Genomic DNA, 16964 nt, shown 5'->3' on the forward strand with positions numbered 1-16964 from the left:
ATTGCAAGACCTGTCAGCTTGCCAATGCCCCCAATCAACAGATTACTAAAGGAGCTCGCCTCTGTGGGAATTGGCCAGGCGTGTATTGGGAAGTAGATTTCACAGAAATTACAAATATTTGCTAGTTTTTGTAGACACCTTTGCAGGATGGGTTGAAGCCTATCCAACAAAGCATGAGACTGTGAATGTAGGGGCTAAGAAGATCCTGGAAGAAATCCTACCCAGGTATGGCTTCCCATCCACCATTGGGTCAGACAACGGACAGGCTTTCGTCTCAAAAGTAAGTTAGGGAATAGCTGCAGCACTGGGGACGGATTGGAAATTGCATTGTGCTTATAGGCCCCAGAGTTCAGGACAGGTAGAGAAAATGAATTGGACTCTAAAAGTAACCTTAAATAAACTGGCCTTAGAGACTGGTGCAGACTGGGTGTCACTCCTTCCTTTTGCTCTGCTTAGAGTAAGAAATTCTCCCTATCAGCTTGGCTTTACTTATTTTGAAATAATGTATGGGTACGCCCCGCCCATTATCCCTAGCCTTCAGACTGAATTGCGTGCTGATTTGGATGATGCTGAATTTTTGTGTAAACTCGATTATTTGCAGCTCGTGCACAAGAATGTGACCCCAACTTAAGGCATTATATGATTCTGCTTCTGTCCCTACTCCCCATTTATTCAGACCAGGGGACTGAAATCCTTAGAACCACGGTGGAAGGAACCCTAGACGGCATCACCACTTGGGTTCATTGCTTCCACGCCAGGCCAGCTGACCCCTTTGCCCTGGACGACGACTACCGTGGTGGAACATGGGAGGTCTCCAAGCACTCAACTCAGCTGCTTCGCCTTAGCCTCAAGAAAAGAAAGTTAGACTGAATATTGTTATAATTTTCTTTTTGCCTTCTTTCCTTACTACCCTGGCTAGTGTTGATGTTATTTTGGCAGCTCACTCCAAAGTGAGGTGACCCCCTTATTTTAGGTAGTTTTGGGCTTGCTCAGGAATACGGGTATAGCCACCCGACCCTTAGAGCACAGCTGAGAAGTTTATGTATTATTTTGTTGCTTACATTTGGATACTAAACACTATACAGCAAATGGTAAGTCTGTATAGCTGAAAGTTAATTTTCAGTTTGCAGTAATCCTGCAGTCCCTTGGTAAAGTAGACTAAAGTTATAGGTTCCTGGCTAGGTAAGGTCAACGCCCCTGAGTCAGCCTGAAGAAGTTACAGAAGATGGATGATCTTCACCCATCAGCCCCCCCCCCCCCTTAAAACCGAGGGACCAGAGTTGTTTTTGGGAAGGTGAGGCAGGATAATCTAGAGGCATGCAAAACAGAGGTACAGAGACTGTACTTGTAAGAAATTGTGACAAGCCCTTTGGTTACTACTTTGGGCCCTATTGGCCCATGCCTTATCTCTATATCATCCCCTAGACATGCAAGCCATTGAAATGGACAGAATGGAGCCATGATTGGCTCCCAAGGTACCAAAAAGAAAAAGGGGGAAATGAAGTGCCAGACTTTGAAGTCAGGCCTCATTTTACCACGTGAACCCCATTTTACCACATGAGCCCCATTTTACCACGTGAACCCCATTTTAGAATCGAACCCTGAGCCAATCAGATTTGTACCTGTGTCCTAATCTTGCTTGCTCGAACACCTGATTGTTGTAACCTTGTTCTTTGCCTTTATAAGCCCTGTGTAATCACAGCTCGAGGCTCCCTCCTAACCTCCACTGTGTCGGTGGGTAGGACGAGGCCCGAGTTGCAGCTCACTTAAATAAAGCCTTGCCTTGCTTTTGCATTTCGGAATGTCTGGGTCTCGGTGGTCTTCTTGGTGGTGGTCTTGCGACTTGGCACAACACATGGACTTTCCTATCCAGGCTGGCTTCAAATCTTTTTTTTTCTTTGCTATCATTTAATTTCCTTTTGTAGTTGTTTTGTTTTGAGACAAAAATCTCACTATGTAGCCCAGGGTAGCCTGGGACTCATAATCCTCTTGGTCTGCCTCCTGCATCCTGGGATTACAGATCTATGCTATCATGACTTGCAGGAAGAAAACATGACATGCATTGAACTGGGTAGGAAAGAAAACAAGGCTGGGTATAAGTTTGTTTCTTTACTTCTTTGTTTGTTTTGGCAGTACTGTTGGAAACACAATGTGGCTTCAAATCTTCATCATCAGATCTCAGCCTCCTGAGTAGTTAGGATTACAGGTGAGAGCCACTGTTATCAGGCCACATAAGCTTTATTTAATGGTAATGCAAAAATCTCTCAGAACAGGGAGCCCCAAAGACATCCATTCTTGACTTATAGGACATTAACATGTCCTATGAAATCATTTCAATGTTCCTTAGACCAACTAATTCTATATTTGTGTTTGTGTGTGCATGTGCACACGCGTGTACATGCATGCATGCTGGTACTAGGGCTTGAACTCAGGGCCTTGTACTTTTACTTGGTTTTTTCACTCGAGGCTGGTGCTCTGTGATTTGAGCCTCAGTTCCACTTCTGCTTTTTTAATTGGAGATGATTCTTTTGGATTTTTCTGCTTGGAGTGGCTTGGAATCTTGATCCTCAGATCTCAGCTTCCAGAGTAGATAGGATTATAGGCTTGAGCCACACAGGCTCTTGGTTTTTATATTCATTCTTAAATTCTTTGGGACTAGTCTTTGATATCTTGCTGCTTTTATCCATTCAGTAAGCTTTGAGCACTAGGGATGTAGCTCAGTGGCAGACAGCTGTGTGTAGTATGTCCTGCTAGAAAAAAGGAAAGGGTTTGACATGGGCTTTCTGATTGGGTTTTATTTTTCTTAATTTGTTTGAGAGTTACACTAACTAACCTTTTGGAAAAGTGTTCTTTTACCACCTCCCAAATTCTCGATGGCTTGACCTCAAGGCAAGTCAGGAAGGGGGTGGTAATGAGTTGGGTAATCAGGTTTCACTGATGCCCTAGCTTGCTCTAAATTCCCAAATCATCTGCCAGTTACAGCTGCCCTAGGGGCTAATTCTTCTCTGAACTGCTTTAGACTACAATGTTGAAGCCCCCTGAATTAAATCCTTAAGCAGTAAGGAAATGGAGAAGGGGAGGGAGAGAGCAAAAGAGAGGGAGAGAGGGGGAGGGAAGAGAAGAGGAGGAGGAGGAAAGGGAGAGGAGACATTCTAATTACTTTCCTCCCCATTCACCAAGCAATATCACCCTTCTAAATGTCACCAATTGGAGGTGAGGTTTAGTGAAGCTTCTCTTTAAATGTAGGAACTCTTCACTTAGGGTCCTTGACTTCAATTGCAGAATGAGAATTTTTGGACGTCATGATAGTAAAAAAAAAAACTTGGCAGAACTTTACTAAATAAACAAGCAGGCAAGTAGACAAAAAGCAGGCAAATACATGCAGAAGGGCAGGGGCACACTCTAACAGTGTGTGGGTGCTCTCACTGGAAGAAACATACCACTCCTTGGCCTGTTGGGTTATTTATATGGTAAAGGTACGGGGTTTGGCTTCAAAGTTCTGTAAAGATAGGTGCTTATCTTTGCTTTAACTACACTTCGCATTATTCTCCGAGTTTCTAGGTGTTATGCCAAGTCGCGAAACCACCACCAAGAAGACCACCGAGACTCAGACATTCTGAAATGCAATAGCAAGGCAAGACTTTATTCAAGCGGGCTGCAACTCGGGCCTCGTTCTACCCACTGACACAGCGGAGGTTAGGAGGGAGCCTGGAGCTGCGATTATACAGAGCTTATAAAGGCAAAAGACAAAGTTACAGCAATAAGGTGTTTAAGCAAGCAAGATTACGGGTACAAATCTGATTGGCTCAGGGCTCGAGGTATTCTAGGGGCGGTTAGAGTTAAGCATTCCCAGTCGTTAGAGTTCTCGACCGGCTGGGCCCTAATAAGCTTGTCCTGGGTTTGCCCACAGGGCCTGCTTATTTTCAGGTTCGCTTGGTAAAGTGGGGTTCGCGTGGTAAAGTGGGGCCTGACTTCAAAGTCTGGCACTTCAGTTTAAACAGACAACAAAACGGGGGCTGCCTGAAAATGGGGTTCACCCTAACTCTTCATTCCCCCCTTCACAGGTAAGAATGCATCCTGCCATAAAATAGATTCTCCTTGAGACAAGGAGGTGTCCTGCTATCTGCATTTTTGGGCTGGTGGCTTAAGTTTGGGGAAGCATTTTTCTCAGGAAGGCATACATAAATGCATCTCTCAGGAATGAATGCACCCTGTGTTGTCTCTCTTTGAAGCAAAGAGAGCATTTCTAAGTTTCTAAACACCAGTTTCTGAGTTGCCTTCACCAGGCCTCAGTGTCCTTATGTTATCCTGTTTCATTTCCCCTAGAATGACTTTGTTCCCTTAATCTTAAGGGAAGTACATGAGGGAATATCTCCTATATTTACTGTAAGCTGACAGTACCTCATTTTCCCTTCATCTCTCCTGCTTCATTCAGTTCCATCTGTTTTTGTCCTTCCCCAACTGAAGAAAAACCATGATGTATGACACCTCTTCTATTGGATCCTAAAACCACATGTAATGATCCTCTTGGGGGAGGTAACACTTCCATTTATTAATAAACTGATATTTGAAAGGTTATATGGCTTGCCCAAGGTCACATGTGGTATGTTTGATTTTTTGATCAGTTTTCCTTGGTTTATAATTGTTTCTCCATGAGCAGATTTTTAGGGCCCTGAACAACTTACGGGCCCACCTTCCTCTTCTTCAGATAGGAAGTCACACCCAGCCAGGAGTCAAGGTTACAAGTCCAAGGTTACACTGAGAGAAGATGTAACATCAGGACTCAAAAACCCACCCATCAGGAGTGCTCTCTGGAAACCTACCACACCCTTTTCCCAGTAGGCTCTTGGTAGCAGTACCTGTAGGAAACCATGTTCACAGGTATATAGTAAATGGAGTCTCTAGTCAAAGTGAGGAAATTGGGGCTGGAGCTCTGGCTTTGGGCACGTCACTATCCTCTAGGAACCTCAACTTTTGAGTATTCAAAATGGGTACATTACTTGATTTGAAAGAGAAAAGGACTTAGAGATTGCCAAGAGGTGATAGGTTTTTGTTTTGTTTTGTGGTGGGGCTTGAACTCAGGGCCTGGGTGCTGTCCTTGGGGCTTTTTTCCCCCTCAGTCCCAGCACTCTACCACTTGAGCCACAGAGCCACTTTTGGAGATAAGAGTCAGACTTTTCTGTCGATTTCTTATTCTGGGCTCTGAAGACAGACTGCCCTAGGCTTAGGTCCTATAGTAATCCCCAAGTAGCCTGAGCCTTGAGTAAAATTCCATGCGTCAATTTCCCCATATGCCTCAGTTCCTTCATGTATAAAACGAAGTCGTAGAGTTATAGTTTTGTAAGGATTCAGGTTCAGCGCTAGGAAGTGGCTGGTTCATATTCTGAGGGCTCAAGGGCCGGTTTCAGCTGAGGCTTTGTCCTCAGGGTGTAGCTATTTTGTCACCGGGGTGAGAGGTTCCCCTCCCCCGCCACCGCTTGTAGGCCCCGCCCCCACCGCCCTCCCCTCACATGCCCCGCCCCTCGCCAGCCGCTAGTCCCTTCCGCCACCAGGGGGCGGCAGCCCCAGGGCGGCTGTCAGACAGGAGTGTTGGGGACGCTCTGGGCGGCGGCGGCGTTCCTCCGTGGCCGGCGGCGACGCTCTAGCCAGCGGGTGTGCGGAGCCACTCTCAGTGGTGCGGCCGGCGGCAGCTATGGCGGCCGTCCGCGGCCTGCGAGTGTCGGTCAAGGCGGAGGCCCCGGCGGGGTCGGCTCTGAGCCTCCCGTCCCCCGAGGTGGAGTCTGGCTTGGAGCGTGGCGAGCCGGAACCCATGGAGGTGGAGGAGGGCGAGCTGGAGATGGTGCCGGTGCGGCGCTCGCTGAAGGAATTGATCCCGGTAGGACTGGGGGCGGGGGGCGCGGAGCCGGGGCCGGGAGCTCTGAGGAGGGCGCAGAGCCGGGGAGAGGAGGACGCGGAGTCCCGGGCCGGGAGCTCTGAGGAGGAGGCGGGCTCTGAGGAGGGCGCGGAGCCGGGGCCCTGGCTCGAGGCCGGAAGGGGTGGCGGCGGGGCCCTGGAGTCCGGGGAGCCCAGGGAGTCCGGGGCGGGGTAGAAGGGCGCGAGCGCGGGAGAGGACGCTCGAGCGCCCGGAAATGGTGTTGAGAGGCTGCGGGAGGCGGGGAGCGGGAGAGGACTGGGGAGCCGCTTCTCCGCCCCGCGGAGCCTGGCGATGTGAGAGGGAATGGGAGGTCCGGAGATACAGCGCAGCCCCGGGCGGGGGAGCAGCAGGGGAGCAGCCACAGGGAACGGCCGGGAGCAGCCGGGAGCGGCCTCGGGGAACGGCCGGCGGCGCCAGCATCCAGCGCTCTGGGCGGGCTCTGCCCTCAGCTTGGCACTCGCCCTTCCCCGGGGAGGCTGGGCGCGTCCGCAGGTAACGCTCGGGTTGCTGTGGTGACCGGAGGGGCGTCCTGCCACCGGGAACCTCCCCTTGCTTGGGCAGCACCCACTCCGTGGCCCCGCGTCTGACCCGCGGTGAAACTGTAGCAGCAGGGGACCAGCGGTGAAACTGTAGCAGCAGGGGACCAGCTGTGGTCCTCGGGCGTCTGTCTCATCACCGCCGGACGGCCAAGAGTGTTTTGCTTGTGGTTTGGAGAGTCCTGTGGCCAGTTCCTAGAGCTGCTTTTATAGGTCCTCGATGGCCCAATTTCATCCATAACATGAACTGTTAATCTCCCCCCCCCCCCAAAACCCGGCCCCGTTCGTTCGCTTGTTCGCTCCCTCGCTGGCTTTCTCGCTTTTCTACATGTCAGCAAATCTGCCCTTTAAACTGCAGTTATGGGCAAAGGTAGGATAACTAGTGATGGCAAACGATAAATGATTGGCAACAACACAATGCCATTTTGCTGTCATTTGAGTATCTCTCCGGTTGTGATGTAGGTAACCACTTCATTCCATTCAACCTGTATATCTTGTAATCCCTCTGGGAGTGCCAAGCCTAGTCCTAGGTAGTAGATCAGGTTTAAACACTCTTCTGGAGTTTATGTTCCAGTAGGGCATGCAAGTAGATAAATAGCTTCTATTTCTGCTAAGTGCTATGTAGAAAATAAAATGTCCTCTCTTCATCCCCTTAATTGAGTTTGAACTTAGTGCATCATACCTACTAGGCAAGTGTTTTACCACTTAAGCCATACCCTCACATAAGTGACAAAAAAAAAAAAAAAGAGAGAGAGAGAGAGAGCTCAACTGTGTGCAGATTGGCCTGGAGTGTTGCCTGCAGATCCAGTAGCAAACACCCAAGACTGAGACAGGGACAGGTTATTTTCTTGGAGAAATGTTAAGTTCTGTGAAGCACAAAGGAGAGAACAGACAAAGAGGCCAGGAAGGCAGCAGATAACATGGAAGAAACCAAGGCCCAGAGAGTTTCACACATTTGTACAGTGTGATATAATTGGTGAATATCAGAGCCGAGTCTTAGTCCTGACAGGGTTTCCAAGTCTCACCCTCAGTATTGCACTGTGTGTTTTGGAGCTCTGGCTGAGTCTGGACTTCTTCACATTGCAGAGGCTCTACTCCACCTTGTGGCCTACACCGGGAATTTGGCCAGTCTGGTTTGGGGAGATAAGTGACTGTGCTTCATCATTGACATTTTTCACAAAAGCCTTCAGATTTTCATTTATGTGGGTACCTTCAGTTAATGAAATTATTGAAGATTTTGGAAAGTTTGATTAGGAAAGATTTCTTGCTAGAGTGCTTTTATGGCTGGGGATGAGCTTTTTTTGTTTTTGTATTTGCCAGTCCTGGGGCTTCAACTCAGGGCCTGGCCACTATCACTGGGCTTCTTTTGTTCAAGGCTAGCACTCTACCACTTGAGCTACTGCATCACTCTTTTTCTGTTTATGTGGTACTTAGGAATCAAACCCAGGGCTTCATGTGTGATAGGTAAACAATCTACTACTAAGCCCCATTCCCATCCTGGTGATGGGCTTCTTAAGGGGTCATTTGTCATGTAGAAAAGGACTGCTAAAAAGAATGACTGCTAAAAAAGAAGCAGTTGTCAGATTGCCTTTTAGCATGGATTTTTTTTTTCTGTCAAAATTTCTTACCCTTCCTCTTTACATTAGGACACAAGCAGAAGATACGAAAACAAGGCTGGCAGCTTTATCACTGGAATCGATGTGACCTCTAAAGTAAGAATTTATTCTTTTTTCATAAGCTTGTGAACTTAATCAACTTGGGCCCTAGGAGTTGCAGAACTGTAAATACTTTTATTTTGTTATTTCGTTCATTGTTAGACTAAAAATTATTTTTCTTACCATTTCTTGTCACATTGGTACTTTCACGTATCCTGAGAACATCTAGATACTATATATATATATATATATTTTTTTTTTTTTTTTTTTGGCCAGTCCTGGGGCTTGGGCTCAGGGCCTGAGCACTGTCCCTGGCTTCTTTTTGCTCAAGGCTAGCACTCTGACACTTGAGCCACAGCGCCACTTCTGGCCGTTTTCTGTATATGTGGTGCTGGGGAATTGAACCCAGGGCCTCATGTATATGAGGCAAGCACTCTTGCCACTAGGCCATATCCCCAGCCCCATCTAGATACTATTTCTGTGTTCTTGTATTCATGAAAAGATCAAATCACTGTATCTATATACCTATGTTTAGCCTTTTGTGTGTGTGCCCATCCTGGGGCTTGGACTCAGGGCTGAGGTACTATCCCTGAGCTTTTTCCACTCAAGGCTAGCACTCTACTCCTTGAGCCACACAGCTCCATTCCAGCCTCTTGCTGGTTAGTTGGAGATAAGAGTGTCATGGACTTTCCTGCCTGGGCTTTGAACCTTGATCCTCAGATCTCAGCCCCCTGAGTAGCGAGGATGACAGCTTGCTTGCTTAGCCTTTTTTGAGAAAGATGTATACAGGATTATTTATTTATTTAGTTTATTTACTTATTTCCTTATTTATTTATAGACAGGGTTACTATGTAGTCTAGGCAAACTCTTGATTTTCCCCAAATATTGAGGTGATGAGTATGTACCGTATCTCACACCGGGTTCTGGCAATGCTTTAAACAACAAAAACAGAACCAAACTTCTACTGGGTGGGTGGCTTGAGCCTGTAATTCTCACTACTGAAGAGGTTGAGATCCGTGGATCACTGTTCAAAGCAAGCCTAGACAGTGACGTCTGGAGAGACTCTTATTTCCAGTTAACCACTAGAAAACTGGAAGTGGTGCTACGGCTCAAGTGGTAGAGTGCTGACCTTGAGCTGAAGAGCTCAAGTTCAGCGTCCAGACCCAGCGTTCAAGCTCCACAACTGACAAAAACAAAAAACCCTTCCTTTTTTTTTTTCTGTTCCTGGGGCTTGAACTCAGGGCCTGGCTGTTTCCCTGATCCTCTCTGTGCTCAAAGCTCTACCACTTGGCCCACAGCTTCTGGCTTTTTCTGTTTATGTGGTACTGAGGAATAGATCCCAGGGCTTGCTAGGCAAGCTTCCGCTAAGCCACATCCCCAGCCCCCCAAACCAATTTCTATTGTTTAAAAAATGTGTTTTGTTTCTACTTTAAAATTATTTTATAATGCCAGCTATGTTTATTCATTTTAAAAATCAGAGGACAAGTGACATTGTTTCAAAGAATATATCCAAGTGGTTCTATTAACTAGTTTTTTGACAGTATTAGAGCCTCACATTTTCTAGGCAAGCACTCTATCACTTTTGCCATGCTCCCAGTTCTTTTGCCTTTTAGTTTCTTTTTTAGATAAAGTCTGAAGCTTTTTCCACAGGCCATCCTCGGGCTGAGATCTGTCTACTGCCTCTCTTGTAGCTAGGATTACACCATTGCCAGGCTTGCTTTTGAGATATCTCACTATTACCAGGGTTGACCTTGAACTACAATCTTACTATTTCCCCTCCTGAGTAGTTGGAAGTTTCCACTTAATAAAGCTTGAAAATCTCTTAGTACATTGTTAGCAAATGTCTTTATTCGTTGAGACCTTAGAAAAATAGTTTTCTTTTTTGGAGAGTGGGGAAATAGATTCTCTCTGTAAACTGTGCTGGCTGATTACTGTGTAGCCCAGATTTGCCTCAAACTTATGATTATCCTCCCTCAGCCTTTTACTTGCTGAGATTACAGTCATATAATGCTATATCAGGCTGAAAACAGGGCTTTCTGATTGTATATCTGCCTGAGTTTGAAGGACAAGTCAAACTGAATTATTCTCAGCATCTGAGAATACTGCCTTTTGTCTAGTGCTTGCTGTTACCATAGTATCACAATTGTAATACAGAGTAATACCTATTATTTTCTTTATTATAATCAGTCAACACAAATTTATTGCTTTAATCCAGTTTTTACATATTTTAATTTTTTTTTCCTGGCTTAAATGTGTCAATTCTGTTTGGAACAGAATTTTGAATTACGTTTCTGAAATTGCTATATTGAATGCCTAAAGGAAAAAATAGAAATAAGTATGTCATACCTAACCTTATTATAGTTTATCTCAATATCTCAGTTTGTTTCAGTCTGTCTTGGATAATTTAAAGGTGAAAAGCCCACTTGCAGACCATCTGCCAGTATCAATAATTTGGAATCGCCCAAGAATGATGTTATCAATGTCCTTATGGCCCTTGGCAGAAAAAGGTTCTCTACCCTTAGATAAGAAAAGAGAGCAAAGTGAAAATATTTTCTTACTGTAATTGAGAAAGAGGTAAAGGGGTTTTATTTTGTTTTTAGTGGCATTGGTGTTTGAACTCAGGGCCTTGCACTCAACCACTTGAGCCACACCCCTCAGCCCTTTTTGTTTTATGGTATTTTCCAAAAAAAAAAACTTGAGATCTCTGTACCTCCTCTCCCTCCCTACTGTTTACTAGTGTTTCAACAGGGCTTTAAGCTTTTGCCTGGCTCTTTTATTTTCAAAGTTAGTGCTCTACCCCTTCAGCTACACCTCTAATACCTAAGCTGGCTTTCCAATAAGTGTGTGGGAAAAGGAATTGTAGTTCCAGAGTTGGTATTTAAGTTATTTCTAAAGGAAAGCAATTGTTATTTGTACTAGGAAGACTTCAGATAAGGAAATTAGCATAACTATTGGGAAATAACAGGTATTACTGCTTCAGTAATCCCCACAAGGTTTCTATAGTCAGACTTTCAGACTTGGGCAAAGTCAATATAAAAGTAGTGAAGTGTTTCTAAGAGCCTTCAGAAAGCCACATTTGGACCTGGATTTGTTTTAGCTTTTGGGAGAAATTTATCTATGATGTATCAGTACTGTTTATCACTTATACATAAAAACTAGCAGGCAGATTATGGTATTATAGGTCTTATTAGGCAGAGACAAGAGGATCATGAGTTTGAGGCCAACTTTGGCAAAGACAGTAGCAAGACCCATCTTTAAGACGAAGTGAAGAGCTCAAGTGCTCAGTAGTAGTAGCATACCAGTCTACATGTAGAAGACTCTGGATTCAATCTCTTAGCACTATAAAAATAAGAAAGAAAAGAAAAGAAATAAAGCTTAATTCCATGCACACAGGCTAGAATAGAGGAGAGAGTTTCTTTGCTTTATTTAGTGTTATTTTAAAGTAGAGAAATAGCTTCAAGGAGTAGACCATTCAAACAGACATAATGTAGAAGATCCTGATTTGTATGTGATTAGCATGCCCACAGACAATGTGTAAGTGTTGGTGGCAAGACTCCTAGAAATAGCAGTGGAATTAGGAGATCTTTCCCCTTAGCTAGCTGAAATACCTCCCTCAAATCTTGCTCTTTTGGTGAGGAAATAGTGCTGGTATGGAAGATTGAATTCAAAGCCTTGAGTTTGCTAGCTAGGTGCTCTACCACTTGAACAATACCTCTGTCCCTCTTTTGGAGCAGTCTCACTTTATGTCCTGGCTGGCCTGGACTATAACTTTCCTTACTTGTGCTTCCTCTCTTTGCTAGGGATGACAAACAAGTATGTGCCACTGCACCCAGTCATTGTGGTTCCCCTGTAGCTAGGACAGCAGACTCAGCCATTGGTTGAGAGAGTCTTGTGAACTTTCTTGTTGTGTGTGTGCCAGATATGAGGCTTGAATTCAGGGCCTGGGCACTGTCCTTCAGCTTTTGTGTTCAAGGCTAGCACTCTACTTCTGGCTTTTGGTTGGTCAACTGGAGATAAAGAGTCTCACAGACTTTACTGCCTGGGCTGGCTTTGAACCTTGGTCCTCAGCTCTCAGCTTCCTGAGTAGCTAGGATTACAGGCATGAGCTACAGTCACCCATCTCATGAACTTTTATGACTAGGCTGGCCTTGAACTGCCATCCCTTGATTTCTACCTCCCAAGTAGCTGAGATTATAGGCTTGAGCCAGTGCTGGGAAAATCTTAATTTTTATATTTATTTATTTTTATCAGTCCTGGGACTTGAACTCAGGGTCTGGGCTCTGTCCCTGAGCCTCTCTGTGCTCAAGGCTAGCACTCTACCACTTGAGCCACAGCACCATTGCCAGATTTTTCTGTGTACGTGGTACTGAGGAATTGAACCCTGGGCTTCATGAATGCTAGGCAAACACTCTACCACTAAGCCACAATCCCAACTCAAACCTTAATTTTTGTATACCTCAGTTTCTGCTCTTTGAAAATTCAGATGTTGAGACCCTTCTGTTGTAATTTGTTCTCGTGATTGCTAATAATAAATGAAATGTCAGAAAGCTTTATAAACAAACACTCATTGAATTTCTACTATATCCCGGGTATAGTGATAGGCTGTAATAGTATACCTAATTTCAAGAGTATTAGTGTAGGTCATGAACATCCAATTCTCTGCAAACCTTATGCAAAGTACAGTGTTGCTTATTTCTTTTTTTAAAATTTTTATTGTCAAACTGTTGTACAGAGAGGTTACAGTTTCATACGTTAAGCATTGGGTACATTTCTTATACTGTTTGTTACCTCCTCCCTCATTCTCCCTTCCCCCCTCCCCCTTTTGCTTATTTCTTCTGATTTATTTTAGGATTGTCACCAATGCATTGTGTTGTGTTGTGTTGTGTTGTGATTTAACTTTCTTTCTCTGTGTTTTATCTCCTTGACCTTTTTTGTATTTTCTAGGAAGCAATTGAAAAGAAAGAACAGCGAGCCAAGCGCTTCCATTTTCGATCAGAAGTGTATCTTGCTCAGAGAATTGTAGCCTTGGACCGAGACATGATGAAGAAAGGTACAGGGTGTTTTGTGGGAATTTTTTCCCACATTTCTCAAAGAGTGATTTTTCTCTGTCATTACCTCCTGCTTCTGGCTTTTTTTGTCCTGCCTGTCCTGTCTTTATCTAATTACTTTGAAAGGAACTTGTGAAGTTCTCATTCTGTGGTCACCTGATTAAAGTTGAGATACTCTTAGGTGTGTCTTAGATGTTAGAGCTGGAAACAAAGAAGAAATTGTCTTTGAGGAGGCTGGAGAAGTCACACTTAGTGTTAGAGATGAGAGTCTGTGCTTCTATGAGACCTTCACTCTTCTTTTATTTTGTATTTTTATTTATTTTTTTGCCAGTCCTGGGCCTTGGACTCAGGGCCTGAGCACTGTCCCTGGCTTCTTTTTGCTCAAGGCTAGCAGTCTGCCACTTGAGCCACAGTGCCACTTCTGGCTGTTTTCTATGTATGTGGTGCTGGGGAATCAAACCCAGGGCTTCATGTATACGAGGCAAATACTCTTGCCACTAGGCCATATTCCCAGCCCGAGACCTTCACTCTTTTTCTTCGCTCTTTTTCTTTTATCATAAGGGCTAATTTAGAGGTCAACTTTTCTTTGCCCCTAAATGTAGTGGAGGGGGGTTGGTAATGTGGCTTAGTGGTAGAGTGCTTGCCTAGTATGCATGAAGCCCTGGGTTTCATTCCTCAATACCATAAAGCCAGAAGTGGCACTGTGGTTCAAGTGGTAGAGTGCTAGTCTTGAGCAAAAGAAGCTCAGGGGCAATACCCAGGGCCTGAATTCAAGCCCCAGAACTGGCAAAAATAAGTAAGTAAATAAATAAAATGGAGGTATGTCACAGCTAGACCCTCTCTCCCCAAGCCCCCTCGTCCCCAGTCTTTTGGTCTCCCTTTTCTACTCTTCCCAGTTTATAAATATCCTTCCTCAGTTGAGGTGTAGATTTCAGATATGGTTAGATTTATTGATAAAATGGTTAGACTATGATCACTATCCTCTCTGTCCAGTCAGTTCATGGTATTGTACTCATTTTTCTAGTCAAAGCAGCCAGGTATTTTCTCTAAGACTTGGACCTGTCAAAACAATCTTTCCCATCTTGAACTTGAAGCACATTAAAAATTACTTTCTAGTTTATCCCTGTTGTTACATCTTGTTGAATTAAAGCCTCCATTTTTTGCCTGTCAATTGTTATCATAACTCTTCCTGTCACCTTGTTAGCTGTACTTCTCATTGTGTGCCCTCTCCACAGGCAGGGCTTGTGGCTGCATGGCTTCTGCTTCTGTATGCAGTTATTAAATGTTGAGAAGTACATTCCTGTATCATGCTATGAAGTAGTTGAATTATTTGTTTTACTCTGTTATCATCAAGGCTACATATTTTATGCCTTAATGAACTTACAATGGAATACTGTCTATAGTATTCTTTAAATTTCTTGACCTAGTAATCCTGTCTAAAAAAAGAAATGAAGTTAGCATGGCTTTCATCTTATTGAACTCATATCATTTCCTATGAGAAAGACTTGGTTTTTTTTAAAAAAAAAATTTTTGTGCCAGTTCTGGGGCTTGAACTCAGGGCCTGGGTGCTATCTCTTTTATTTTTTTCCTCTCCAGGCCAGCACTCTTCCACTTGACCCATGGCTCTTGGCTTTTTTTTTTTTTTAATTCTGGCTTTTTGGTGATAAGAGGCTCATGGAATTTTTTGCCTACCTGGGTTTGAATCATAATCGTCAGATCTCAGCCTCCTGAGTTCTAAGTGTTGGTTTCTTTTTTTTTTTTTTGCCAGTCCTGGGCCTTGGACTCAGGGCCTGAGCACTGTCCCTGGCTTCTTCCCACATAAGTGTTGGTTTCTTTTTTTTTTTTTTTGGCCAGTCCTGGGCTTGGACTCAGGGCCTGAGCACTGTCCTGGCTTCTTTTTGCTCAAGGCTAGCACCCTGCCACTTGAGCCACAGCGACACTTCTGGCCATTTTCTGTATATGTGGTGCTGGGGAATTGAACCCAGGGCCTCATGTATACGAGGCAAGCACTCTTGCCACTAGGCCATATCCCCAGCCCCAAGTGTTGGTTTCTTAAGACTTGGCTTCTTAAGGGATCTTAGACGCTTCATAAAGCTACTTTTTTGTTGTTGACATTTTTAGAGATTGATACTAAGCTTTTCAGACTATCGTTTAGGAATTTCCATTCTTCTTTAGTGAAAATCTGTACAGAACTGTCCTTTCTCAAGGCCTTAAGGTACTTTTCTCCCTGCTTGGTACTTTTTAGAGATTACTATGCATTTTGAAATTCATGTTTGAGTTGAGCATTGGGGGCTAATTCCTGTTATCCTAGCTACATTTGAAGTCATCTCAGACAGCAAAGGCCTGAGACTGTATCTCCAATAAAACTATTGGAAGTAAGCCTGCTGGCCTTGGCTCATACCTGTAATCCTAGCTACTCTAGAAGCTGAGATCTGAGGATCACCAGCCGGTGGGGAGTGGGGGTGGGGGTGGGGGCTCTTATCTCCAGTTAACCACCTGAAAACCTGAAGTAGTGCTGTGGCTCAAGTGGTAGAGCCTAAGTCTTGGACAACACCCAGGCCCAGAGTTCAAGCCCCACAACTAACCAAAAAAAAAAAAGGGCTGGCAGTAGCACTGTTACCCAAGTGGTAGAGTGCTAGCCTTGAACTAAAGAAGTTCAGGGAGAGTGTCCAGTCCCTTAGTTCAAGCCCCAGGACTGGAAAAAAAGAAAAAAGAAAAATTCATGTTTGAGTCATTATATTGCAATGGAATTCTGAACTACAAGATTTGAATATATTAAAACTATTTCTTATGCTCTTATCTCGTAGCCTGAATTTAGGTTTTCTTCTGTCACTTAGTAGAAAAATAGCAAAATAGATAAACAGTTCTGCTTTAATTCTTGAATCATTTCCTTTAAAGAAAAGAAAGGGCTGGGAATATGGCCTAATGGTAGAGTGCTTGCCTCACATACATGAAGCCCTGGGTTCCATTCTTGAGCATCACATATATAGAAAAGGCCAGAAGTGGCACTGTGGCTCAAGTGGTAGAGTGCTAGTCTTGAGCAAAAAGAAGCCAGTCACAGTGCACAGGCCTCGAGTTCAAGCCCCAGGACTGGCAAAAAAAAAAAAAAGCACTTGCCTAACAAATGCACCATCCTGGGTTCTTCTGTACTTAGTGACTTTCTCCCACCCCCCACCCCCCCTTTTTTTTTTTAATCTGACGGTCTAATTTGAGGTCTTAAGATTGGTTACTTTTTTCCTCTGGATTTTTCTGAAATATTTTTTCCTGAAGACTTGAGTTTTGTATCCTGGGTAAATGTGCAGTGTTCTTCCCTACAGCATCTGTTTACTACCCATTAGTACTTTCTCATTGTTTGGACATAAATTTTAGCAGCTTTTTTTCTTTTTTTCTTTCTTTCTTTCTTCTTTTTTTTTTTGCCAGTCCTGGGGCTTGAACTCAGCCTGGGTATTGTCTCTGACTCTCTTTATTGTCAAGGCTAGCGCTCTACCACTTGCTACAGCACCACTTTTTTTCTGAGTAGTTTATTGGCAATAAGAATCTCAGACTTTCCTGCCCGAGCTGGCTTTGAACTGAGATTCTCAGACCTCAGCCTTCTGAATAGCTAGGATTACAGGAGTGAACCCAGCTTTTTTTTTTTTTTTTGGCACTGAGAATTGAACCCAGGACATTGTACTTGCTCTGCAAAGGGCTTTGCCACTGACCTTCATCCCAACCCCAGCAGCCTTTTTTTGTTACTTTGTTTTATTTTGCATAGTGATATTTTCAGCAAGGTGTGAGGTTTCTCTGATAGTCTTTCATGGAATGATTTTTT

At 44.3% G+C, this 16964-nt stretch overlaps 1 protein-coding gene across 2 annotated transcripts in view; it reads left to right on the forward strand.

Moving 5' to 3' along the window:
• The first annotated feature begins 5667 nt into the window (after positions 1-5667).
• Positions 5668-16964, forward strand: part of Ncbp3 (nuclear cap binding subunit 3) — a 44216-nt gene continuing 32919 nt past the window's right edge. For both annotated transcript variants that reach the window (XM_048365869.1, XM_048365870.1), the window contains exons 1-3: positions 5668-5875; positions 8097-8162; positions 13050-13155. In XM_048365869.1, the coding sequence (XP_048221826.1) occupies positions 5693-5875; positions 8097-8162; positions 13050-13155 (355 nt within the window). In that variant the 5' untranslated portion in view covers positions 5668-5692. The remainder of the gene's footprint in view (positions 5876-8096; positions 8163-13049; positions 13156-16964) is intronic.

This window comes from Perognathus longimembris, chromosome 17 (genome assembly GCF_023159225.1).
Source record: "Perognathus longimembris pacificus isolate PPM17 chromosome 17, ASM2315922v1, whole genome shotgun sequence".
NCBI classification, from domain to species: domain Eukaryota; kingdom Metazoa; phylum Chordata; class Mammalia; order Rodentia; family Heteromyidae; genus Perognathus; species Perognathus longimembris.